Source organism: Calonectris borealis, chromosome 12 (genome assembly GCF_964195595.1).
Source record: "Calonectris borealis chromosome 12, bCalBor7.hap1.2, whole genome shotgun sequence".
In the NCBI taxonomy this organism is placed as follows: Eukaryota; Metazoa; Chordata; class Aves; order Procellariiformes; family Procellariidae; genus Calonectris; species Calonectris borealis.
In genome coordinates, this window is record NC_134323.1 from 22,209,503 (window position 1) to 22,234,513 (window position 25,011).

The 25,011-nt window shown below is 59.8% G+C and overlaps 2 protein-coding genes and 1 non-coding gene across 11 annotated transcripts in view; all 3 read left to right on the plus strand.

Annotated features, from left to right (window-relative positions):
* Positions 1-13,893, plus strand: part of LOC142087404 (large ribosomal subunit protein eL13) — a 192,603-nt gene extending 178,710 nt beyond the window's left edge. For 5 of the 8 annotated variants that reach the window (XM_075161632.1, XM_075161633.1, XM_075161637.1 and 2 more), the window contains 9 exons: positions 1,351-1,466; positions 2,674-2,830; positions 3,383-3,546; positions 4,554-4,631; positions 9,119-9,234; positions 9,744-9,885; positions 11,232-11,405; positions 12,639-12,695; positions 13,691-13,893. In XM_075161632.1, the coding sequence (XP_075017733.1) occupies positions 1,351-1,466; positions 2,674-2,830; positions 3,383-3,546; positions 4,554-4,631; positions 9,119-9,234; positions 9,744-9,885; positions 11,232-11,405; positions 12,639-12,695; positions 13,691-13,849 (1,163 nt within the window). In that variant the 3' untranslated portion in view covers positions 13,850-13,893. Of the gene's footprint in view, positions 1-1,350; positions 1,467-2,673; positions 2,831-3,382; positions 3,547-4,553; positions 4,632-6,363; positions 7,106-8,765; positions 8,795-9,118; positions 9,235-9,743; positions 9,886-11,231; positions 11,406-12,638; positions 12,696-13,690 lie in introns of those variants that run through there. The other 3 variants (XM_075161639.1, XM_075161640.1, XM_075161636.1) reach the window with 3 other exon arrangements.
* Positions 9,494-9,575, plus strand: LOC142087466 (small nucleolar RNA MBII-202). Its single transcript, XR_012675456.1, has one exon. It is a non-coding gene; the product is annotated as a small nucleolar RNA MBII-202 (small nucleolar RNA).
* A 1,893-nt stretch (positions 13,894-15,786) lies between the features above and the next one.
* CPNE7 (copine 7) lies at positions 15,787-24,140 on the plus strand. Of its 2 annotated transcripts, XM_075161663.1 has the most exons (16): positions 15,787-15,933; positions 16,799-17,271; positions 19,530-19,712; positions 19,784-19,858; positions 20,347-20,421; positions 20,516-20,599; positions 20,674-20,763; positions 20,935-21,033; positions 21,741-21,827; positions 22,092-22,151; positions 22,306-22,439; positions 22,574-22,628; positions 22,785-22,836; positions 22,934-23,067; positions 23,230-23,466; positions 23,684-24,140. In XM_075161663.1, exons 2-16 carry the CDS (start codon positions 17,047-17,049, stop codon positions 23,819-23,821), a joined length of 1,728 nt encoding a protein of 575 aa, XP_075017764.1. In that variant the 5' UTR covers positions 15,787-15,933; positions 16,799-17,046; the 3' UTR covers positions 23,822-24,140. The 2 variants fall into 2 exon arrangements, with proteins under 2 accessions (XP_075017764.1, XP_075017765.1); XM_075161664.1 differs by lacking the exon at positions 15,787-15,933 and having other exon boundaries at positions 16,795-17,271.
* Positions 24,141-25,011: the final 871 nt, after the last annotated feature.

Consider the following 25,011-nt stretch of genomic DNA (forward strand, 5'->3'; position numbering starts at 1 on the left):
GGAATACTTCCACAATTTAAGTGCATGTGTATGTGTGTGTGTATATATATATTGTGTATATATATACATCTTTCTACGGAAAGAAACATACAGGCACGTGCACACACAGTGCTGAAGGCTGGGTGAGGGACTGACTGATGAAAATCAAGGCTGTTGCAATTAATCTGCTATTCCATCACCATCATGCCTTGCGGGGCACAGTGGTTTTCAGGGTCCCTGAGCAGTAATTTTACAAGATCTGCCACACTAATTTTGCTGTTTCCTTGTTTAATAAAGCTCTTGACTTTGTTTAAAAATTAATGTTAATAGAATGTTGTTTTCCAAGACATCAAGTAAGCTTGGTGTAATGCTGCTCTTGACTCTGCCTGATCTACCCCCTGCTGCTCCTGGCACTGTGTGGAGACATCAGCTTTAAAGTACTGGTACCTTTTTGCATTCAACATGCAGAGCTATAAGAGTGCTTGATATGCAGTGTATTCTGTAGTTAATGTATTTTCTACGTGCTAGAAGTTTTTCTTCCATTCAGCATTTTTTTTTTTTTAAATCATAATTGGACTTATTCTGTGTTGCGGACTACTGGGTTGGAAAATAGACACTTTCAAAAATCACCTTTTTGGAGGAAGTATTAAGTGTGAGTTATGGCTTAATTTGCTAGTTCTCAGGAGCCTGGGAATAAACTCATATGGAGCACGCGAAGTGTAATCAGAGACATTTCCAGGGTCTGGAGAAAGATTTTTGTATATACTCTTGGTCTTTTGCCAATTTGAACACTCCTAATGCACAAGAATCTCAACTGGGACCTCTCTTATATATAATGCAATATTTTGCTTCTCTCATGTTCTGCCTAAGGGACTGAAAGACCGAACAGCAAAATCAGTATGATATTCTCTGATAGTCTCTGTTTTGGGTTTTGGTTTGTTGCATTTTTTCTCCGAATGGTAGACTGACTTGTTGCAGATCTGTCCCTGGGCAGAGATACAGAGTAACGTGCCTTTGGCAGAGCTGGGAACAGAACAGAGCTTTGCGTTCTAGAGCTGTGATCTAATAAAATGTTAAATTATTTGTCTAATGATTAAGTCTGTTGTAAGGGGGCGGGGGGGGGGAAGTTTCTGACTGTTTTCAAGCAGTGCAAGCGTGGATTGCTTTCTACTGCAGGGACAGAGAGCACCTTCCACAGCATGTAACCGAAGGGCTTTTTACTGCCTCTCCCTAGACGGGGTGCAATATGGAGCTTGCTGGCTGTTCAGCCACGGGCTGTGTTAGCTTGTGCACTTAGCTGTACAAGAGTATGCCCTGCTGGTTACACCTATCGCTGGCTATCTTGTCAAATCCTTGTCTGTGTTCCTCTAGGCACTGCCAAAAGAAGTAAGATCTTGTCACCAGAAGAGAGGAAGGTTGTGGCGTTTCATGAATCGGGTCACGCGTTGGTCGGCTGGCTGCTGGAGCACACCGAGGCTGTGATGAAGGTAACTCCACTACCAGCTGCTGCGTAATGAAGCCTGTCACTGGGTGGGAAGAGAGTCTTTTGGGCTTCCCCTGTCCAAGATGCGTTGATTGTTTGGTAGTACTTGTGTTGAATTCTGCTGCGTTACCCTGGCCTCCATGAGCTCGGAGCTGTGAATACTGCGGCAAAATAAGTGGCAAATACAGAATCATAGAATCATCTAGGTTGGAAAGGGCCTTTAAGATCATTGAGTCCAACCGTTAACCTAACACTGCCAAGTCCACCACGTCCTTAAAATATGCCGTGGAGAAATCCCTTTTGAGGCTCCATTAATGATAGTGATGGTGCAAAGCTGATTAACCAGCTGTAGGAGAAGCCTTGCAGTTGACGGCCAGCTGTAAAGCTGTTTGGAGCAACTGAGTCTCCTGATGCTGCCGCTCAGGTCATGCACTTCCTCCAGGCACAAAGCACTGCTCCCTGTGTGCATGCGTGCATATGTGATCTCTTTCCCTGCCATGGCTTGCCAGCACGTTGCAGCCAGCGAAGCTACCGTTGCAGGAACTGCTCTGATACTGATGGAAAGAGATGTGTTTTTCAGCTTGGCCTGCTTGGGAGTCTGTCTGCCTGAAGCCCTTCTCTGTAGGGAAAGGCCTCTCTGGCACCCGGGGTGCGTTCTCTCCCATGCGCATCTCCTCCTTGAAAAGCCTCGACACTGCGGGGAGGTGGGGAGTGGAAATGACAAGGGCGACAGCTCCTTGGCTTGCCACCAGCAGCAAATTCACTCTGAATGACCTATTGTATAACTGAACTGTTGTTAATTACTCTCATTTAATGGGTGGGAGAAACGGCTCTCATTTTTCTGAAGACATCCTATCTTTCTCCAGGTAGTCTCAGTGATTCTGGGACACAGTAAAGTGAACTGTTTGGCTGATACCCTCCAAAGCAACTCCTAAATCTCAGGATTTCGCTGGCTTGCTGTTGAGGGCAATTTCCTTTCCATTTCTTGAGCAGAAAGCGGCAGAAAGTGTATGCCTGTAGCTGTGAAGGCAGAGCCTTCAGTACAGGAATGGTGACATGCTGCAGTCCTTGGCCGTGTCTCTGTAGGTCGGTCTGCCCCATAGCTTTCAACAAATTTCGCTGGGAATGCAGGCCTCTTCCTCTTCTCCCTCTGCTGCTGTAGTTGGGAGCTCTTTTGTCCTCTGGGCTGAGGGAGCTGCTCTGTGTTACAGGTTTCCATAGCCCCTCGAACAAACGCAGCTCTCGGATTTGCTCAGATCCTTCCAAGAGAGCAGTACCTCTTCACCAAGGAACAGCTGCTGGAGAGGATGTGTATGGCGCTGGGCGGGAGAGTGTCCGAGGCCATCACCTTTAACAAAGTCACTACAGGTGAGGACCAGACCCTGGCACAGGCAGGTGGAGGTTGTGCTAAGAGAGCCTGAACCTCTGCACTTGCTCTGCCTAAGGGTGATCTGAGCAACAGACAGAGGTTTCCTACCCTGGGAAGGAGAAATGCCCAATTGCATGTTTTGATCTTGGGCTGGCATTTGTGAGCGTGGAGGTCTCTCGTTGTTGGTTGCCACTGTGTTGTCTTAGACTTGTCCCAAAGCCCAAGGCCACAGATGCAATTACCCGGTGAGACTCTTGGCTCATGGGCGGACCTAAAGCTTTCTGTGCCATGTTTCCAACTAGTTATATCCAAATGGGATAACAGCGGGCAGTGGCAGGTAAGCATTCCACGTGAGCTAGCTACCGGTAGATTCACTCGTGCATGGGTCCTGCAGCGCGTCTGGAAAGGTCCTTCAGCAGGCGGAGTGTTCACCTCTGTGGGCTCCTGTGGGTCCTCTGGTCTCTCAACTAGTGGAATGCGTGTTTGTGCAGGACGTGCTCCTCTTGCACTCAGCTCAGAGCTGGCAAGCATTGCATCTCTCTCCTGCCCAGGAGCACAGGATGACCTGAAGAAGGTGACCAAGATAGCCTACGCCATGGTGAAGCAGTACGGGATGGTGCCCAGCATCGGGCAGCTCTCCTTCCCAGACCTGGAGAGTGCAGCTGGAGTTGGTCGGCGCCCTTTTAGCCAGGGACTTCAGCAAATGATGGACCACGTAAGGCCACCCTTGATTACACGTTCCTGTTTGTTCTTTACTTTCTGCAGTTCGGTAAAAAAAATGCAAGTAACTTGCACCCCAAAAATTTACATTTTCCTGTTAGCTATTAAGTAGTAAATTTCAATAACGAGCACTTACCTGTTCTATTACAGTGTATTAGCACTAGGCAGTGAGGCATTAAGAACAGGCAAAATCACATATAGCTGTGAGTTCAGCCCGATAGCACTGTGCTGCCTGAAGCTGCAGCAAGTGGCTGTGAAATATGCTGCAGTGCACACAACTGACTGTGAAAGCTGGTTCCAGTGTGGACAAGACCCTGGTGAACTTCTGGGAGACAGGAGGTTCAAATGTGGCATTTGGAGAGAGGGAGAAACGCTTTGCGGGGGAAGAAGGAATAATCTGGGGAGACTGGGGGCTTGTACCCAGCTAGGGAAAGATTCTGTTGTGTGAAGTCTCTCCAGGCCCTTAGGAGTCCCATGTGTATGCTTAGATTACAAGAAACCTGTGTCTTAAAGTCTCAGTTGCACAATTTAAATGTCTCCACTTCCTAGATCAGAGAAGCTATATAACCAAAAGGCTGGTTCAGACTGACTGAAAGATGTTGGTCTGTTTTGACAGGAAATTGAGCTTCATTGCTGCAAAAAACATTGCCTTAGTTGAAAAGTCAAATAGTGGGAAACCAAAAAACTCTGGTTCAGAAGCACTATGGTTGTGCTCCGCTGGGATTTGTGCTGAGCTGCATCTTTTGCTATTGGACAGCCTCCTTAATTAGACTGCATTTCCCATCAGCTGAGACTCTACTGAAGAGTTGTGCTCGTGCAGGCGTTTACTGTTCCTTATCATGAGTACTCCTTTGGCTTTTTTTCAAACGATTTATCTGTATTTTCTGTTGATGGGAACCACTTTCTGCCTGGCTCAGTTTGCAGATTCCATCTCTTTGTTTATCCATGTCGTGTTTGTTGTCAACTGCGCTCCAAATCTCTCTTCTTGTTACTATCTTCTAGGAAGCAAAAGTCCTGGTGGCTCAGGCTTACAGGCGCACAGAAAAACTCTTATTGGAGAACCGGGACAAGCTGCAAACAGTAAGTCAGAGTTGTTGTGGGGGTTTTGTTGTTGGTTTTGGTTTGTTGTTTTTTTAACTGGTGTTTTTTTGCCTTGCTACTTTCTGTGTGCTCTGTAGCTTGGCTGTTGCGGTGCCTCTGTCGTCTTAGAAAGTCTTGTAGAGGGAGTGCTGGGGCTCGTGTTGTGAACAAGTGACTGTTCACGGCGTATCCCCCAGATGAGGAGCAGGCACAGGGAGGAAGGTCTGCCTTTTCCAGCAGTGAGTAGCCTGCCTCCTGACACCAGCTGGTATTTGCAGGGTAGAGGAGTAGGAGTGCTCTGTGGAAGTGATCAGAGCTAGAATTTGTGTCCCTCACCTGCACTTCTCTGCTAGCCCCTTAACAGTGTAATTTCCTGGAAAGCAGACAGTGACTTTTTTTGAAGCCTGCAAAGGCAGGAACAGCTCATCCTTCCAGGTCCTGGAGATGTACAGGACAGTTTCTGGCTTTGTTGAAGGAATATGGGACCTGTCACCTTGGCTCACTGGTGCTGGTTCATGCTTTCTGGTGACCCTGGGCCGTTTTCACCTGCAAGCTCCTTGAGACCTAATACACCAAGGAGTCTTTTTTGCAAGGTAGAGCTTTGCCATCTCCTCTTTGTGTCCTGACGGTCCCCTAGCCAGTCACCCTGGCATGTCCCCACCTCTCTGTCTGTACCCGTTGCTCTGGGCTGAGCCACGCTTGTGTTCCAGCACCCTGTGTATCTACTTGACCTTTCCTTCAGAAGTCCGGTCCATAACATCCAAAATGACCAGGAGTCAACTTAGTGTTGCATGTTTTGCAAATAAACAATCCTTTTCCTTAAATCTTCTTTTTGAACTACAACAACCACCCCTTCAGCTACGCAACTGCAGGCGTCCTGTGCATAGTAAGGTAACCAGAGCTTGCTTGCTCGGACACCCTGCTGTTGGCCGTATCACAGCCCTGTCCCCGGGACGGTGCCCTGGGAGTGCTCTGAAGGCAGGCGTTGTTCGGGGGTCTCCTCTCTGCAGGCCTCCTCTGTTCTGATGCTTTCATTTAACAGCAGTCAGATGTTTGCTAGAGGCTCATCACAGAAAAACTTTTAAGTTAAGCCAAAGTATCTACAGGATAAATGTTTCAGTCGCCAGGCCAGTGTGTTGCATCTTGTCAGCAGAATTGAGCCGTTCCATGTTTGACGGCCACCTGCTGCTCAAGTGTGGTCCTTCTGCTGGCAGAGGGGCCGGAGAATTCAGCTGTTCTGGAGTGAAACTTCTGATGACCTTCAGCCTATGCCTGCAGGAACAGACAGCGCTTTGTTACCCCTGTGCGTAGAGGGGAGGGGTGTGGGTCTGGCTCTGGTCTCGTTTGCTGTTACTTTGGCATCTTAGAGGGGCAGAGCCACAGGTGCAGTGACAGTGGCAGGAAGGGCACTTCTCTAATTGTTCCTGGAGTTCTGACTCGCCGAATCATTCCCTAGAGCTTGCTTTATTGCCTCCAGTCACACTACATATTCCTGGCCAAAAACGCTCTTGTGAAAGGTGCCGGCAGCCTGGAGAGCTTTGTACTGGCTCCAGCAGGCTTTCGGGTCACCCCGTCTGTGGTGTGGGTGCCAGGGGTCTGCTCCTCGTGGGCTGCAGCACGTGCTGTGTCCAGATGTTGAGATCTGAGTTGAGCTGGCAGGGAGAGTTCAGATCAGTTCAGGGAGGCTGTTTTCAAACCCTGCGCCTCATTATGCCTTATTTACTTTTTCTAGCTGTCTAATGCCCTCCTGGAGAAAGAAGTGATAAATTACGATGACATTGAAGCTTTGATTGGGCCTCCGCCCTATGGGCCAAAGAAAATGATAGCTCCTCAGAGCTGGCTTCAAGCGGAGAGAGACAAGCAAGACACAAGAGATGAAGAAATGCCCCAGCAGCCACCAAGCCATGAGGAGGAGGAAGAACCACGCCTGAGACCAGTATGAAGCCCACTCCTGACGTGGAACAGGAGGACTCTAGAGGCTGCTTTTGGACACAGACCCTTTCCCTTTTCAGGTCCAGAATCAAAGATACTGAGCAGGGAATCTCTGTGCTGCTGCCATCCCAAAAATTAAGGGATGGTACGTTGACTCTTTTAAGGAGCTTTTCCTTGCAGGAAGAAGAAGTCCTTAGGGTTTTGAAATTGATTCTCAGCAGGATAGCAGTGATTAGGAGTTGGGTAAGCCTAATCTGCTGGAAAGGTTTCTTGTACGCGGGAGTGGTGTACATGTTCTTGAGGGTGAAAGATCCTGTGGAGCCCTTGTAAGCCACCTCTCGCTATGGTGTGTGACGTGGCCGGAGAGCGGGGCCGTTCCCTCAGTGCCAGGATGGTCAGTGTAGTGAAACCCCTGCAGGATGAGCTGGCTGAGGGGCTGTAGTTCTTGTGCGCCTCCGCTGTAACCTTTGATCATCTCTGCTGCTGAACATAAAATAGAAACTGAAAAACAGACTTCACTAGAATAAACTGTCCATAACATCTGCTGTGTTTGTAGAATATGTCAAGACGTGAATATGTGTTTTGGCACATACAAAACTTTATTATAGCTATGGAGTTGTACAGGACAAGGGCTTTCTTCTCCCTTGCCAATAACGTATATTCAGTTTTTATAGCAAGTGTCTCACAAGCGGAGATTGAGGAAAACCTGTGTGCAGAACCCAACATAACCCCGCAGTGTGATGTCAGAAACTAGCGTTGCAGAGAGTGGCTCCGAGTTAGACGTTGGAAGACTGTTCGGCAGCACTGCTGGCTCAGAGCTGGAGAGGTGCTCTCTGCACCTCGAGCAAAAGCAGGTGTGTCCGTTGGGAAGCCTCAGTAAAAAGCTTGGCAGTTCCTCTGGCTCCATCCTCACGGCTCTTGCAAAACGAGCTGTGATGGCATGGTTGTCTGCCATTCTTCAGGGAAAGCATTAAAATGATCGTTGGTGCCAGATGTGCTCTGGCGGGGTTGATCTTTTAGGAAGGGTTATTGCCTTGCGTTATGCCATGAGGATTGTCTGTGACCTGGAAGACCCCAGCCCAAGCCCAGTCTCTGACGCTTTCAACTCCCAGCCCGCGGGCCTCAGTCCCAGTCCCCGGGCTCCTCTTCAGGCTGGAGCGGAGAGCCTCTTCTTTCCCCGCGTGATGGGGGGAGGGTGTTCTGCGAGGCAGAGCCACCTGCGTGCACGGGCCCCGAGCCCTCCCTGGGGTGTCACTGGTGTCATCCCCGTGGTGGCGGTGATTTCTCTTGCTTTTAGGGGGAGAAGTGGTTTTCTAAATTCGAGATGTACTATGCCTGTATTTTTTTTTTTCTTCCAAACCTGTTTGTTTCTTCACAAGTTCATTCTTTGAATTCACTTTTCCAGCAGCAGATAAAATTTCAAGCGTTCTCTGATCTTATTTTTAAAAAGTCATAGCTGTGTTCTGGACTGCCTGAATAAACCCTTTGCCGGGAGGATTCAGTTCTGTGGAGCCGCGGGTGACGGCCGTAGGGGTGCTGTGCTGGGACGCTCGTGGGACAGTGCAGGGTCCTCGGTGGCTTCCAGGGTGCAGCCAGCATGGCCGTGCCACCGTCGCTCCCAGGCCGAGGCCACGGCTCACGCCACTGCGGGATCCGGCTCTGCCAAGGTGGGTGGTGGTCCCTGACCCCTCTCCTGCCGCGGGGAGGATGCTGGTGCTGCCCACCCCGAACTGGGGAAGGTGGCAGAGCCCTGCTGGGGCGGATGGCGGAGCAGGGCCCTGCCCTGGGGCGCAGGTGTGGAGGGGAGCAGGGTCCCTCGCTCCTGCAGGGGCCCTCGGGGACCTGGGGACAGTGTCACCCCTGCTGTGTCCATCCCGTCCCACCGGGCTGGAGGTGCAGGGCGCAGGAGAGGGCACTGCAGCAGCACCTTGCAGAGCCGTAGCTGCTTCTCCTGGCCGCGCCGGCCCCGCGAGGGTGCCCAACAGCGGGGCCGCGCCTGGGCGCGGGGCCGGGGAACCGTCCGCCCCTCGCCTCCCTGCCGGTGCCTTGCCCGCTCAGTGTGCGCGGGCCCTTTAAACTGGCGCCATCTTTACTACGGGCGCGGTGAAGCCGGTGCCGTCGTCCTCGTTCGGCCGTTCCCGCGGCGCTGCCCATTGGCCGCCGCTGCCGCACTTCCGGCGTGCTCGGCGCCTCCGCTTCCTTTTCCGGTCGGCCATTTGCCGTGGCGGGAGGTGAGTCGGGGCGCTGCCGCGGCCGGGGGCCCCATCCGCCGCCATCCGCCCGCCGGGGACTGTGCCTCGGGCCGGGCTGAGCCCCGGGGCCGCTCGGAGGCTCGGGGCGGGGGGCTGCGCGGAGGGATGGGCCCGGGCGGGACGCTGACAGGCTCCCGGCCTGGGCTGGGGCCTGGGCCGGGCCGGGGGTAGCGGGCTCGGGGGCGTTCCGGGTCTGCCCCGGGTGGCACGGGGGCCGGGGAAGGGCCGCCGTCCGGGTGGCTGGGGGAGGCCCCGCAGCGCCGCTACCGCGGCGGCCGCCTTTAGCCCTGCCCGTGTCCGCAGGCCCCAGCAGCCATGGCGCCCAGCCGCAATGGCATGATCCTGAAGCCCCACTTCCACAAAGACTGGCAGCGACGAGTGGCCACATGGTTCAACCAGCCCGCCCGCAAGATCCGCAGGTGAGTGCCCGCGGCCCGGCTTCCCCGGGGCCGCTCCTGCCGGGGCTGTTGCCGCCTGCTTTAGCTCGTGTAGCTGCGGGAAGTTGTCTCTCGTCTGGTATCGGGCTGCTGGGGAAGCTGAAGTACTGCGTCTTTATTTTCAAGCTGTTCCCCTAACCTTACTTGTTAAAGGCTCTGAGGTTGCGGCAGGGCGCTCGTTTGGCGTGGGGTCTCTGGTCGGGGTCGGGCTCCAGCACATGCCTTTCCAGCTGCGGTCAAGTGATGAGAAATCTCCGGAATCGCTGTACCACGTTGATGATTCCCTCGAACCCTTGTCTGTCTGATGACCGCGGCTGTTCTGTGGAAGCAGGCATCCGCCTGTCTCGGCTGCTAGGCCAGCATTGTGTGTGTTTCTGAGAGATCCCCGTGCGGCAGATGCTGCCCGGCAAGGGAGGTCAGCTGGCAGCGTAGGAGGGGCGTATCTGGCAGAAACGCGGTGTTCCTGATCGCTGTCCCCTTCGACGTTCCAGGAGGAAGGCCCGCCAGGCAAAGGCTCGCCGCATCGCTCCCCGTCCCGTGGCTGGGCCCATCCGGCCTATAGTGAGGTGCCCTACTATCAGATACCACAAAAAAGTCCGTGCTGGCAGAGGCTTCAGCCTAGAAGAGCTTAAAGTAAGTACGGAGCACTGATCCCAACCCGGTAAAACTAACTCTGAGTCGGAGCTCGGTTGTCTTGCCCTGTTCCTCTGCCTGTAGACTTGCTGAGGCGTCGGTATCTGCTGATGCTGGCTGAGCCAGGGGAGACGGCTGGTGTTGCTGGCCAGCGTAGAAAATACTGGTCTTGCCTTTTCTTTGTAACTGTGGGGTGGGGACGCAGTAGTGTACGTCAGAGTGAAAGGTTGCTTTGAAAAGTAAATGTCTGTTTGTCTGGTCAGACTCTCACTTAAACAAAATTCCATTAAAGTTGGATTCTGGTAGTGCCTTAATTGAGCCTCCTAAACATTTTTTGGGGAGAAAGAAAGACTAATAGGTTCTTCATTAAATTCTTTTGGTTTTTTTATGAAACACGTTTCTGCTAATCCTAAAAACTTTAGCCAGTGTGAACCTGTGCATGTTGTGGACCAAGTAAACTGCGTTCAGCTTATCCCTAGCAGAAGTAAGGGATGTTGTGCCAGGAGAGGGAACTGTTCCGCCGAGGCCCGCAGAGTAGCTGCGGCTGTTTCTCATGCAATAGCTACGAGTTGGTGTAGGAACACTTAAAAGTCTGTGGGAAGTGTTCAGTGCCCTCCGTTGCTTCAGGAAACCGCTCTCTATGACCTTGCAGGTGTGCCGAGCTGATGAGCTCTTAAAAGCTGAATTGTGGTGGTCTGCAGAAACCCCCACCCACGTATTTCCATGCAATGAATAGGCATAAACATTGGTGCTTGCTGGCAGCCAGCATCCGCAGCCGCCTCTTGGGCGTTGTTTAGTATCCAATTAAAACATTTATAACAGTGAAATCAGTGCATTGAAGCAGTAAACTTGTTCTTCTGGATGCCAAATACTTCATTACTTTATTTTTCTTTAATTTTTGGATAATGGTGGAATACAAAATGGTACGCAGATGTTTGTCTTTAAACAGAAAATGAAGTTATTTCTTGTTTAAGATAGTTACAAAAAATACTTCTTTAATGGAGCTTCCAGTATTCAGTGAACCAGAGTTATCTGCATGCTGACTTCATAGATTTGTCTTGCCTGTATCAGAGTTTAAATGTCGCCCCCATAATTACTCAGGGGTTGTACTTTGCTCTCCTGAAGAAATCCATCTGCAAAAATTACTGTGAGGCCTGTGTAATGTTTTAAGCATTAAAATACAGGCACCAGGATGCCGTTTGGTCGGATGCCGAGCCTTTCTGCAGATTCTGTAGCCCGTGATGGCTGCGCTCGAACCCTTGTCTGGCTGGTGACCGGCGCAGCTCCCGGCCGTGGCACGGTGGCGTTGGGAGCCGTCGGGTGCTGACGCTGCGCTCTCTCTTCAGCTCGCTGGCATTAACAAAAAGTTTGCCCGGACTATTGGAATCTCTGTGGATCCCAGGCGACGCAACAAGTCTACCGAGTCACTGCAAGCCAACGTGCAGAGGCTGAAGGAGTACCGCTCCAAGCTCATCCTCTTCCCAAGGAAGCCAGCCATGCCTAAGAAGGGAGACAGCTCTGTAAGTCCTTGCCTGCTGTAAACACCTCACGGGGTCTGTGTCTGGGAGCGTTCTCAGAGGTTGGGTCCTCAGTCCGCCCCGGTGCCGTGCTGTGCCGTCGGGCAGCGCTCTGGAACGCTTTTCATAACGTAAACCCCCCGGGGGGAGCAGCCCTTCTCCTGGGGCAGCGTGGCTCCCGTGCACGTGTGTCGGGATGACTGAGCCCAGCGCAAGGCCAGGCCTGGTGGGGTCGATTTCCACGGGGATCTCCGGGGTGACAGTAATGCTTTGGACAGACTTTTGGCCTAGGACGGACTGCCGTGCTGCTGAAGGGGTGCAGCTCAGATTTGGGGCTGGACTCCTCAGGTGGCCTGTTGGCTGGAGCTTTGATCATTGCGCAACCAGTTGAGTTTTAGTTTACGAAGCTGAATTGCCAGAATGACTGAAAAGTCTGTCTGGAGGTCTGTTCTGCTGTGGTGACAGCTACATGGAAAGGGTGAGGAAGGCGAGGACATACTCTTCAGTGGAGTAGTTCAGTGAAAGCCATGCGTCAGGCAGTCTCGAGAAGGTTGTTGCTGTTGACATACAAAAATGCTTTTCATTAAAATCTCACTGAGATCCAGAGTAGAGTTGGCTTTCCTTGTCTGTCCTTGGCTCTGCCTGTGGTAAATAGATGCTTCCCGTGGGGTGGTGCGAGGCATGAAACGAGGTGGTGTGTTGAAGCTACCCTCAATCTTCTGGAGAGTCTGTTGGCGCTGCGCTGCCTAACCATAGTGGAGCCCACCGTACTCGGGCTGCTTTTCAGAACAGGGCAGGAGGGGACTCGAGCTTCTGTACCAGTAGGTACGGATACTTGTGTCTGGAATGCTGTTTCAAGTTTGTTTATTTGAAATCAACTATCTAAAGTAAAACTTAATCATTTTTGCGCAATGCTATACTCTTACAGAAGCTGGAACTAGCCTTAGAGGGAATTGCTGAGGGATACACTGGGTATCAAACTAAAAACGGCACAGTAGATGTCAACATTTTTCCAGCTGGCCGAAATCCCGAAAGGCCACTGCTCCTCTGGCCAGGCCTGGGCTGATCGATGGCCAGGCAAAACGCGGGTTGTTGATGCGGCACATCTGTGCCAAATACTCCTGTAGCTGCGTGACTGAAATGCTGAATTCGTTACCAGGCAGTGTTAAATCTCCAGTCAGAATTGTTACCAGCGTGTTTAAGTTAAATAATGTTTTTTGTCCTCTTGTTATGCAGGCTGAGGAACTCAAGATGGCGACTCAGCTGACTGGCCCGGTTATGCCGATCAAGAATGTAAGTGTAACTAAATCACGTTCTCTGTGCGACATAATTGAGACTTAAACTTCACGGCGAGGAGTCTCTTCTCGCTGTTCTGCAGTTAAGGGTTGCTGTCTCCAGGCTCTTCCCATCCTGGGTCAGAGAAAAACAGGAACAGGCCAAGCTTGTCGTTGTCTTTTGCCAGGATCTGTTCGGTTCCTCAGTGTTGCAGAGCACGCTGCAAAGAACTAATTACTTGGAGCTCCGCTAAACTTTATCGACTGAGGAAGTCCTTAAATCATGAGCTGTGTTTCTGGGTGCAGGGGAGAGCTCCAGACACCAGTGTCAGGGGTTCAGGTCAAGATGCGTTGGTTGGGAATAATCATACACGTATTCCACTTCTGCCCTAAATGACACGCAGGAGAAGCTCAGCTACGTACGCGCTCTCTGGGGGGGGACCTGTGCAGTAACCCCCCAACTTGCATGATTCCTGTGAGGACACAGCTTAAAGCGCACATGAAGCATCTCCAGCGCGTGTTTGTGCTCAGCGCTGTGTCCTCCGGGCAGGCTCCAGGGCTGTTTGTCCACTTGTGCCTTCGAGGGCGCTCGTCCCCCTGTGAAATTTGGGGCACTGAGGGTTGCCAGTTGGGTGAGGGGTGCGTGCTGGCAGCATGACAGCCCAGGCCGGTTGCGTGGTCACCATTTATCTCGAAACCCTCGCTCCTTCTGAAGGGCGCTGTTGATAGCGCGCCACAAACCTGACTCAGATTTCACGTTGCGCTTGTTTTTTCCCTGGGATGTTCTGGCCTTGTGCTGACGTGCGCTGGCGAATGAGGAACCGGTTGAAATGAGGTGCCTGGGGGAGTGACGATAAGGGCAGGGCCTGTAGATGGCATAAGGGCTCTATTCTTAATGGCATCCTGGAGCTAGTGGTAAAAGTGTAGCGAGATTAATTGTGTAAAGCCTTAGATGCAGTCTTCTCTGCTAGCCTCTGATGTGCAGTCTGACCGTCTGGCGCTCTCTCCCGCTAGGTTTTCAAACGGGAGAAGGCCCGTGTTATCTCGGAAGACGAGAAGAACTTCAAGGCCTTTGCCAGCCTGCGCATGGCCCGGGCCAACGCCCGTCTCTTTGGGATTCGTGCGAAACGCGCCAAAGAAGCGGCAGAGCAGGATGTGGAGAAGAAGAAATGAACTGTTCTCCCTAGAACTGTCAATAAAAAAACGTAGAAATATGAGTGTGCTGTCTTTTTAGGGCAAACGTGCAGGACGGAGCTGCCCTGTGCTGCCTGCGCCTGCCTGCTCTGCTGCAGCGTCTGTAGAGCGTGTGTGCTGGTGCGGATCGTGGGCTGCTGTGCGTGGAGGGATGCGGTCCGGGGGAGTCGCTGTTCAGACGTGGGAAACCTCATCTGCTGTGATTAGAGACTCCAAACTTCCCTGGAAGCAAGCGAAACAAACACCTCGCCCTCGCACAGCTCCCTTCAGGGAGCTTTGTCTCCGGGGATGCAGCCTGGGCTCCCTCCTGCACTGGAGCTTGACCCAGTCTGGCTGTGTAAGGGGCTGCTCAAGCTGCCAGTCGAGGGTTTTTTTGGGATACCCCCCCCCAACAGGTTTTGTCTGCTTCCCACTCGCCTCTCTTCTGTGCCAATATTTCAGATTTAATGATTTCCACACCTCTGCCTGTGGCTCTGTGTGAGGCAGAGCAGTTGCTGCTGTAGAAGGTGGGGTGTCGTGGGTGTCACCTGTGGGTGCTTGGGGCAGCTGCTTGCCCCGTGAGCTGGGCCGGGCTGCCCAGGCTGGGGTCCTGCTCCCCGGTTTTGGAGGGGTGCGGGGGGAGCGAGGTGCATCCCCAGCACCTGCTCCCTGCCTGCAGCCGCTGGGCGGAGCAGAGTCCTGCTGCTGGACTGCGCGGTCCTGCACGCAGCCACCCCGCGCTCCTTGGCCATGGCGGGGGCTGCCCTGGCTGCCCCCAGCTTCCGTTTAGCCCCCGGTGCTCTTCGTGTGGACCTTGCAGCCATTTCTTCAGAGAAATACCTTAGTGGCCTCAAAGAGGAGCCCAGCCCTCCCTGCAGAAGGGTCGGGGGCCTCTGCCCTGTCCTCGTGGCTCCTGGGCTCTGCCTGCCCCAGGGCAGGGGCTGATGTGGGGTGCGGTGGGTCACGGGGCAGCGCTGGTGGGGTCCGTCCCGCTCCGGGGAGCGCTCAGCCGAGCCCCTTTGCTGGCTAATCAGTTCTGGGGCTGTTCCGCAGCCTGCCCGTGCTGTGGATCGCCCGTGATGGGATAATTGAGTCATTTGTATTCATTAGCAGTTGGGTGACAGAAACTTGGGGATCGGATGCGATGAAGCGCTCAGGGGCAGGGGCCCGGCTGGAGCCCCGGCACAGCTGGGTGAACCCCAAGTTGCTCGAACACGGGCAAGAGCTGCCCGGCGTGGGGCTGCCCGGGCCGTGGCGGGCTGCTAGCTCGTCCTTCCCAGCCTAAGGTCGGATCCTGCGTCCCCCCGTGGGTCGGCTGCCTCCCGCCCCCCTGGGCCGTGCCGCGGGGCTGCGGGAGGAGCGGGGAAGGAGGGTGGCCTGTTTCTGCCGGGCAGGCTGGGGATCAGCGCCCAAAGCCCAGGGCCCTGCAGTGCCCTCGCGCTCATTCGCCCCATCTGCATTTTAATCCCTCCAAATACGGGCTAATTACATCACCTTTCATAAAGCCAAGCCGACAGCAACGCAGCGCTGGGGTGACGTGCGTGGGTGGGGGGTGCTGGGACAGCCCCCGCCCGAGGGATGGGGCGCCCGGAGCTCTGCGTGCGTGGGGTGCAGGTCCGGGCGCTCTGGCGTGTGGGGAGGGCACCCGGCAGCTTTGGGGCACCCTGTCTCTGCGCTGGGGTGTCGGCTGAGAGCGTGGGGGGCCGGGACCAGGGTGGGCCTTGGGCACCCCGTGGGGAGGGCGAGGGGCCGTGGGGCGCTGGGAGCGAGGGCTGTGCCACGGGGGGCTCACCCGGAGTGGGAGCGCCTGCCCTGGCACGGCCAGCAGTGCCGGGGACCCCGCTCAGCCCCGGTGCCCGCGGGTGGGCTCTGCTCCGGTGCCGGCAGCGAGGCAGTTAACGGAGCTTGTCGTCTCCCTCTTAGGGCTCCGCTCCCGAACTGCAGCTTGAGTCAGTTGTGTGGAGGTGGCAGCGGCGGCAGCTCCGGCTGGCACACCGGCTCCGGTTGGCACACCGGCTCCGGCTGGCACGCCGACCCCAGACCTCGGCCCAGCCACGTGCGGAGCCCAGGCTGCTGGCATCCAGGTGAGGGGGGCGGCCGGGCAGGGTGGGAGCCGGTGTCCCCTCCACCGGGGCATGCCAAGGGGTGCCCGCCATCCCGGGGAGGGGGACAATGGCCGCTGGAGCCGGGGCACCAGAGCCATGTGCCGGGGAGGGCCCGGGCCCTGCATGACTTCGCCGGGAAACTTTGTCCAGGAGGCGGCGGCAGCTCCTGGCCGGACTGGGCACGCCGGGGCGCGGGCAGGCGGGCGGGCAGGAGGGCTGCTCTGCCCCTGCCCAAGCCAGGCGAACAAGCTCCGGGCTGGGGCTGGGGCTGGCAGAGCCCCTCGATGCCCGGCACTGCAGCATCACCCGGCTAAGTCTCGCCAGCATCCGGGTGGAGGGTTGCCCCCATCCCCAGCATGGGGGAAATCCCCCCATCACCCCAGGGTGCCACCAGCCCTGCCCGGGGCAGCGGGACGGGTCTGGCACTGCCAGCATCACCCGGCAGCACAGACAAGGACCTGCGGTCCCCGCTGCCCTCGCTGGCGAGCCTTGCCCGGGCGGGGGGTGCACTGCCTGCAGGGACGGGAGGGGAGTTTCTGCTCCCCAGCCCCACTTGGGGCACCCCGGGGTGGGGGCCCAAGGCTGCCTGCGCAGCCCCCGCTCCTGCACAGCCTCCCAGCCCCACTCGGGTGCCCCTTCCCCATGGGGACGCATCCTGCCCCTGGGGTGGGGCTGGGGCAGAGCTGGGCACGGCCCCATGGGACCCCCGGTCAGCCCAGGGGGCTGGCGGCGGACAGGGGCACAGCAGCGCCTGCGGGGCTGGCTGGCGCTTGGGGGTACACGGGCAGTGTCGCGAAGGGTGACCCGGCCCCAGCTCACCCCACTGTGCTTTGATGCCTCGCAGGGCCCCGCGGAGCCACCAGGACTGGAACCGGCCACCCCACCTCGGAGGGGGTCCCCGGGGTCCCCTCCACCCAACGGAGCATCCCACCAACACCCACTGCCACCAGGGACCTGCCCAGCGCCGCGCACCTGGGCTCCGTCCCCACGCCTGGCACCGCGGGGCGACGTGCCCCGGGCATGACGGGCGCCTGCCCGGCTCCCTGACGGCAACGAAGGCAGCGGCCGCCCGTGCCGCCCCGCTCCCCCCGCATGCCCTTCACCCACGGGGCCGCCTGCCCCCCGTCGCGCCCGGCCGCCCACCGCGCCACGGCCACCATGGGCGAGGTGCCCGAGCCGTCCCCGCAGGCCCCGCTGGCCGTGCTCTCCAAGGTGGAGCTGCGGGTGAGCTGCAAGCACCTCCTGGACCGCGACACGCTCAACAAGTCGGACCCCTGCGTCCTGCTGCTGATGCAGTCCCAGGGCCAGTGGACGGAGGTAGGAGGGCGGGGGGCACCGCCGGCACCCACTGCAGCAGGGCAGGGCTGGGGCTGGCTGTCATCGGGGACGTGGCGGGGCTGGGTGCAGGGTGCTGGGCACAGGGTTTGCGTCTCTGGGATGGGGAGCAGAGACAGCCCTGGGGTGGCTGCGATGCCCACGGGGCCGGAGACAGGGCAGGAGCCACTGCACGGGGTGCAGGGTGCAGGAGATGGTGCAGAGTGGGGTGCAGGGTGCAGAGCAGGGTGCAGGGTGCAGGAGATGGTGCAGAGTGGGGTGCAGGGTGCAGAGCAGGGTGCAAGGTGCAGGAGATGGTGCAGAGCAGGGTGCAGGGTGCAGAGCAGGGTGCAAGGTGCAGGAGATGGTGCAGAGCAGGGTGCACACGGGATGCTGGACGCAAGGTGCAGAGCTCACAGAGCGGGGTGCAGGGTGCATGCCGGGTGCAAGGTGCAGGGTGCAGGGTGCAAGGTGTAGGGCACAGAGCGCGCGGCTCATGGGGCAGGGCAGGGTGCTGTGGGACACTCAGCAGCGCGTGGGGACAATGCAGATGTCTTGGTCGGAGCGAGTCCCCAGGGCTCCGTGGATCCGGCAGGGCCGGGGAGCGGGGTGCCCACGGTGCGCGGCTCCAGCACGGCTCCGCTGCTCCAGGCCAGGGCTAAGGGACAGGACCCCTTGGCCACCCCTGGGGTGGCTCGGGGCTCGTGGGCTGGTCTCACGCTGCTCGGGGCAGGCAGCCCGGGCTGGGACAGCCGGGTGGCGTCACCCACCCCTCCGCACACGGGGAGGCAGCTCAGAGGGGGGTCAGGGCCAGCACCACAGCCGTGTGCCCCTCGCTGCGCTGCCCTGTGGGGCCCTGGTGCCCACACGAGCCGGGGCAGACGCTGGGGCTGGCACCGGGGCTGGCACCGGCACTGGGGCTGGCGCTGGCGCTGGGGCTGGCATGGCTCCTTCCCATCGCTCCCCCACGGCTTAGCTCGGGGCTGGCGCCGGCAGCTCCGCACTCGCTAATCACCGCTGCTCAGCCGGCAGATTTAGCGCTAAATCCCTCTGCGTGTAATCGACTCTGCTCGCCGGAGCCGGAGCCGGAGCCGGAGCCAGGGCGGGCGGCGGGGGGCCCTGTGCCAGCTGCGGGCTGCGGCTCCCCAGGCTGTGCCGTGCCGAGCCAGTTGTACCTTACAGTGCCACGGTGTGCCGTGCCACGCTCTGTGTGCCATGATGTGCCGTGCCATGATGTGCCGTGCCATGCCATGCTGAGCCAGTTGTACCTTACAGCGCCACGGTGTGCCGTGCCACGCTCTGTGTGCCATGATGTGCCGTGCCATGCCATGCCGAGCCAGTTGTACCCTACAGTGCCATAGTGTGCTGTGCCACGCTCTGTGTGCCGTGCTGTGCCGTGCTGTGCCGTGCAAGTGCCAGATCCATGAGGGTCCCTCCTGGGCCACCTTTCGTAGGGACTCTGTGAGCTGTCCCCTCCCTGTCCCTGCCAGTGTGTGTCCCCCAGCCAGGACGATGGCTGGAGCCGGCTCAGCCGCTGCCCGCTGGGTCCCAGAGCCAAAACGGCCCCGGACACGCTGGCGGGGCTGGCACCGGAGGGGCCGAGGTGGCCGGGACCCAGAGCCCCATGGTGGGGCTGTGGGGCCGGCGGTGCCCACGCAGGAGGCACGGACCTGCATGGGGTGGCCCCACCAGCGCCGCGGCGGTGTGGGCTCGGCAGATGCTGCGGGACCAGGCAGGCGGTGGGCAGGGGCCGGTGGGCTGGCAGGGTGCCCTGGCCAGGATGCGTCCCGTTGAGTCAATGCTGGCAGGGATGGGGTGCGGGGGAGGCTCTAGAAGCCGCTCGGCGCCCGCTGCCAGCGTGGCTAGGAGATGCTAGCACCCACCTGCCTGCCAGCGCCACGGTGGCTGGTGGCCGGTGGCTGGTGGCCCCTGCCTTTGGCTAGCCCAGGGTGGGAGCACAGGGGCTCGTCCTGGGCACCAGCCCATTGCTCCTGCTTGAGCGGAGCCGTGGCAAGCGGTGGTCCGGAGCCAGAGCATCCCTGGAACTGACCACGGGGTTTGTCCCCGGGACCTGGGGGTTGGCAGGGCACCCCCCGTCCCCGCATCCCCATGTCCCTGTGCCCCTGGGTTCCTGCATCCCCATGCCCGGCTCAGGGCGAGCTCTGGCATCCCAAGGTCCTGGGCAGCTCCGCTGGCCCCGGATCCGGCCCCGAGCTGGGCTCTGGCCCCGCTGCCCCCCCAGCCGAGCTCCCGCCGTGCAGGTGGACCGCAGCGAGGTCATCAAGAGCAACCTCAACCCCGTCTTCGCCAAGATCTTCACGGTGGACTACTACTTCGAGGAGGTGCAGAAGCTGCGGTTCGAGGTGTACGACAGCCACGGGCACGCCGGCGTGGGCACGCACGACGATGATTTCCTGGGGGGCATGGAGTGCACCGTGGGGCAGGTGAGCCCGCGCCCCCCACCCCGGGGACACCCGCCGGCAGCGTCCCCGCCCCGACCCTTCGGCTTTTGCAGATCGTGGCGCAGAAGCGGGTGACGAAGCCGCTGTTCCTCAAGTACGGGAAGTTCGCGGGCAAGTCCACCATCACGGTGAGCGGCCGAGCCCTCGCCGGGAGTGGCACCAGGCTGGGGCACGCAGGTGGCACTGAGCTGGGACACTGGGGTGGCACCGAGCTGGGGCATGGTGCGGTGGCACTGAGTGGGGCATGTGGGTGGCACCAGACTGGGGCACACGGGTGGCACTGGACTGGGGTGCTGGGACGGCATCGAGCTGGGACATGTGGGTGGCACTGAGCTGGGGTGGGGGACATTGAGCTGGGGCACATGGGGGGTCCCCAGTGACCTTCCTCCTGTCCTGACTCTCATCCAGCTGCCGCCCAGGCTCTTGGGGGTGGGGAGGGCTCGGGGTCCCCACTGATGTCTGCTGGCCACCCTGGGGGGTCCCTGCCGTGCCAGGGTGCGTGGCACCCTGTCCCCTCCCAGGGCACCGCCCTGCCCGTGCGGGCAGGGAGGGCAGGGGGACAAAGCCACGGCTTTGTGGTGGGTGCTGAGCACCCTGCGGCCGCCTCTCCTCGCAGGTCATCTCGGAGGAGATCTCGGGGAACAATGGCTACGTGGAGCTCGCCTTCCGGGCCAAGAAGCTGGACGACAAGGTGGGCCGGGTGCCGTGGGCGGGGGAGCCAGGGATGGCCAGGCAGGCGGGGCAGGCAGGGCAGCCAGTGCTCTGCCCCATCCTCCCTCCTCCAGGACCTCTTCAGCAAGTCGGATCCCTTCCTGGAGATCTACCGCATCGACGACGACCGCAGCGAGCAGCTGGTGTACCGCACCGAGGTGAGGCCCGGGCAGGATCTGGCCCGCGGCCGCCCCGGTGCCCACCCCGGCCCCGCTGAGCCCCTCGCCCGCAGGTGGTGAAGAACAACCTGAGCCCCATCTGGGAGCCCTTCAAGGTCTCCCTCAACTCGCTCTGCAGCTGCGAGGAGAAGAGGAAGCTGAGGGTGAGGAAGGGCGATGGGGACCCCCATCCCTGCCCCGGGGGCACCTGTACCCCGGCTTCTCTGTGCTCCCGCGTGGGCGGTGTGCTGGGGACCCGAAGCCACCGGGGACTGTGGCGGGGACCCCCCCAGCCGGGCGCTGCCCAGCCGGGGCTGAGCTGTGTCCCACCGCAGTGCGTGGTCTGGGACTACGACTCGCGGGGCAAGCACGACTTCATCGGGGAGTTCTTCACCACCTTCGAGGAGATGCAGAAGGCGATGGGGGAGAACAAGGTGGGCGCAGGCACACGGGGACAGCCTTTGGGGTCACCTCTCCGTGCTGCCAGCAGATCCCATTCCAGGAGACACCTCCCAGCTCCTCCTCTGGTTTTGGGGCTGTTCTCCCCTCGCTGCCCCCTCTTTGGGGAAGGGATGGTGGGTCTGGGCTCCTCTGGGGAAATCGGCCCCGGCCGGGCTAGCAGGAGCCCGTGGGCTGGCCGGGAGCGGGGGAAGGCAGCTGCACCCTGGGGCTGCGGGGCTGTGGGGTCGTGGGGCCATGGGGCTGGAACATTATGGGGCTGCGGGGCTGCAGGGAGGCAGGGTCATGGGGCTGCGGGGCTGCAGGGAGGCAGGGTCATGGGGCTGCGGGGTCATGGGGCTGCGGGGTCATGGGGCTGTGGGGTTGGGCTGCAGGGTTGTGGGGCTGCGGGGTCGTGGGGCTGCGGGGTCATGGGGCTGTGGGGTCGTGGGGCTGCGGGGTTACGGGGCTGCGGGGTCATGGGGCTGTGGGGTCGTGGGGCTGTGGGGTCATGGGGCTGTGGGGTTGTGGGGCTGTGGGGTTGTGGGGCTGTGGGGTCATGGGGCTGTGGGGTTGTGGGGACACAGTGCTGCAGAGCCACGGGGCCGGGGGGCTGCGGGGTCATGGCGGGGAGGTGCCGGCGCATGGGGCCGTGTCCCCGGGGCTGGGGGGCTGCAGGCAGCGCGGGTGCCGCGTGCCGCAGGTGCAGTGGGATTGCATGAACCCCAAGTACAAAATCAAGAAGCGCAACTACAAGAACTCGGGGGTCGTGGTGCTGCTGGACCTGAAGGTGAGTGCCATGCTGTGCCATGCCATGCTGTGCTGTGCTGTGCTGTGCCGTGCCGTGCCGTGCCGTGCCATGCCGAGCCATGCTGTGCTGTGCTGTGCTGTGCCGTGCCGTGCCATGCCGTGCCATGCCGAGCCATGCTGTGCTGTGCCGTGCCGTGCCGTGCCGTGCCGTGCCGAGCCGTGCTGTGCTGTGCTGTGCTGTGCTGTGCCGAGCCGTGCCCGGCTGCCGTGAGGCTACGTCCGCTGATGCAGGTCCCTCTGGAAGATCCACAGGGTCTACTCCTTCCTGGACTACATCATGGGCGGCTGCCAGATCCACTTCACGGTGAGCGGCGTCCCCCACCCCGAAGCCCTGGGAGCTGGGCAGGGGCTGTGCCACCGTGCCGGCGAGCGGGGCCGGCAGAGCCACCTGACCCCTGTGGGACATGCCGGTGGCCCCACTCGCCCCGGGGGACCCTCACTGCCGTCCCCCCCACCAGGTGGCCATCGACTTCACGGCCTCCAACGGGGACCCCCGAAACAGCTGCTCCCTGCACTACATCAACCCCTACCAGCCCAACGAGTACCTCAAGGCGCTGGTCGCGGTGGGCGAGATCTGCCAGGACTATGACAGGTCGGTCACTCTGGCGGGTCCCCCAGGGCCAGGACACCCCAGTGATGGCCACCCTGGGGCCAGGACACCCCGGTGATGGCCACCCCGCTGCTGGCACTGCCGGGGCTGGGCTCCTCAGACCTCTTCCCTTGCAGCGATAAGAAATTCTCAGCTCTGGGCTTTGGTGCGAGGATCCCCCCCAAGTACGAGGTAAGGGGGTGGCCGGGGCGCCGGTGCCCTGTGGGAACCCAGGGATGCGCTTGTCCCTCCGGGCACCCTTGGCCATGGCTCCTGTGGGCCCAGCAGGTGCCAGGGGCTGTGGTGGGTGGGTGGGCACTGGCTGCCCCCTCCCCTCTCGCCCTTCAGGTCTCCCACGATTTCGCCATCAACTTCAATCCCGACAACGATGAGTGCGAGGGTGAGTACAGCTCCAGTGGGACGGGGGAGGCTGATCCCATGGCCCCCCTGTGCCAGCGCCCGGTGCTGCCCCCCTCACCCCTCGCATCCCCCTGCAGGCATCCAGGGCGTCGTGGAGTCCTACCAGAGCTGCCTGCCCAAAATCCAGCTCTACGGCCCCACTAATGTGGCCCCCATCATCTCCAAGGTGGCTCGCGTGGCAGCCGACGAGGAGCGGACGAAGGAGGCTTCGGTACGTACCCACTGCCCCGGCTGGTGGGCTCCGGGCTGAGACCCAGCACGCTCGTGCCACTTGTGGCTGCTCCCACGTCGGAGCTGAGCCCGAGTCCGGCTCCCCCCATACGGGGCCAGCAGCAGGGCTGGGCAGGCCCCCCAGAACATCCCTCCCCCCCAGCAATACTTCATCCTGCTGATCCTGACGGATGGGGTGGTGACGGACATGGCGGACACGCGGGAGGCCATCGTCCGCGCCTCCTACCTGCCCATGTCCATCATCATCGTGGGAGTGGGCAACGCCGACTTCACCGACATGCAGATCCTGGACGGGGACGACGGCATCCTGCGCTCCCCCAAGGGCGAGCCCGTCCTGCGCGACATCGTCCAGTTCGTCCCCTTCCGGGAGTTCAAGAACGTGAGTGGGGCATTGGTGGTCCTCCTGTCCCCTCCCGTCCCCTCCCGTCCCCTCCCGTCCCCTCCTGTCCCCACGGCAGGACCGAGCACCATGGCACAGCATGCTGGTGCCCCGTGGGTGCTGCTCTGCACACCGGGGTGGGCACGTGCCACAGTGCCCCCGGCTCACCCGTGTCCCCCGGTGTCCCCCGGTGTCCCCCGGTGTCCCCGTCCCTCAGGCATCGCCGACGGCCCTGGCCAAGTGCGTGCTGGCGGAGGTGCCCAAGCAGGTGGTGGAGTACTACAGCTACAAGGCCTTCCCGCCCCGCTGCCCCCAGCCCGAGACCCCCGACTCCAACCTCAGCTCGCCCCAGTGAGGGCCCCCCGCTCCTCCCAGCATGGCGCGGGGACGGACGGGGTCCCCGCCGGGTCCCAGCCCTGCTGCAGACCCCTCCTCACTGGGCAGGGGGGGCAGCGGGAGCTGGCAGCGTGCTGTGGGTCCTCAGCGCTGCCGGGGGGCTGGGAGTCCCCAGCGGGCATTGCCCGGTCCTGGGGGTCCGTGCCCCACAGCCCGTTCCTGCTCTGTCCCTGCTGTCCCCGTGGTCCCCGCTTGTCTGTCGCTGTGACGTCGTTTGGAGGCTGCATGACGAACCCCCTCGGCGTGCGGGGGCCCCCCAATAAAGCAACCAGCCCTGTGTGCCGTGTGCTCTCTGGGCGCCGACCCCAAACCTCCCCGCGGCTGCTCAGCGGGGCGCGGGCAGAGGGAGGGGCAGCTCCAGGGTGCTGCCCGTCCCCCCTCACGCCCCTCACCGTGCCACCGTGCTGCCCAGCCCCGGCCGGTGGCGAGGGCCAAGGCAGCCCCCAGCCCGGCTGCCTGCACGGGCGCTGCCGCGGCCGCTCCGGCCGCCCCTGTGTTTAGGGGGATTCGTGACCGGCAGCGGGCAGGGGGGCGCCGGCGCCCGGGGGCTGCGGTACTTTGGAGCCGCCGCCGCTTCCCGGTTGTGCCGCGGCGGCCGCCCCGCTGTGCCAGCGCCGGCTGCCACAGCCCGAAACCCGGGCCACGGGAGCGGGAGTGGAGGCAGCGCCGGCGCCGGTGCCCTCCTCCTGCCCAGCAGGTTGCCTCTGCCGTGTGCTGTGTGCCGCGTGCCGCGTGCCACGCGCTGTCCTGTGTGCCATGTGCTGTGCCACGGGCTGCGTGCTGTGTGCTTCATGGTATGTGCTCCATGTTGTGCCATGTGCTGCCCCATGTGCCATGTACCCTGTGCTGCGTGTCATGTGCTGTGTGCCATGTGCCACGCGCATTGCCATGTGCCACGTGCCATGTGCTGTGTGCCATGTGCCACGCGCATTGCCATGTGCCACATGCCATGTGCTGTGTTCCATGTGCCACGTGCCATGTGCTGTGTGCCATGTGCCACGCGCATTGCCATGTGCCACGTGTCATGTGCTGTGTTCCATGTGCCACGCGCATTGCCATGTGCCACGTGCCATGTGCTGTGTGCCATGTGCCACGCGCATTGCCATGTGCCACATGCCATGTGCTGTGTTCCATGTGCCACGTGCCATG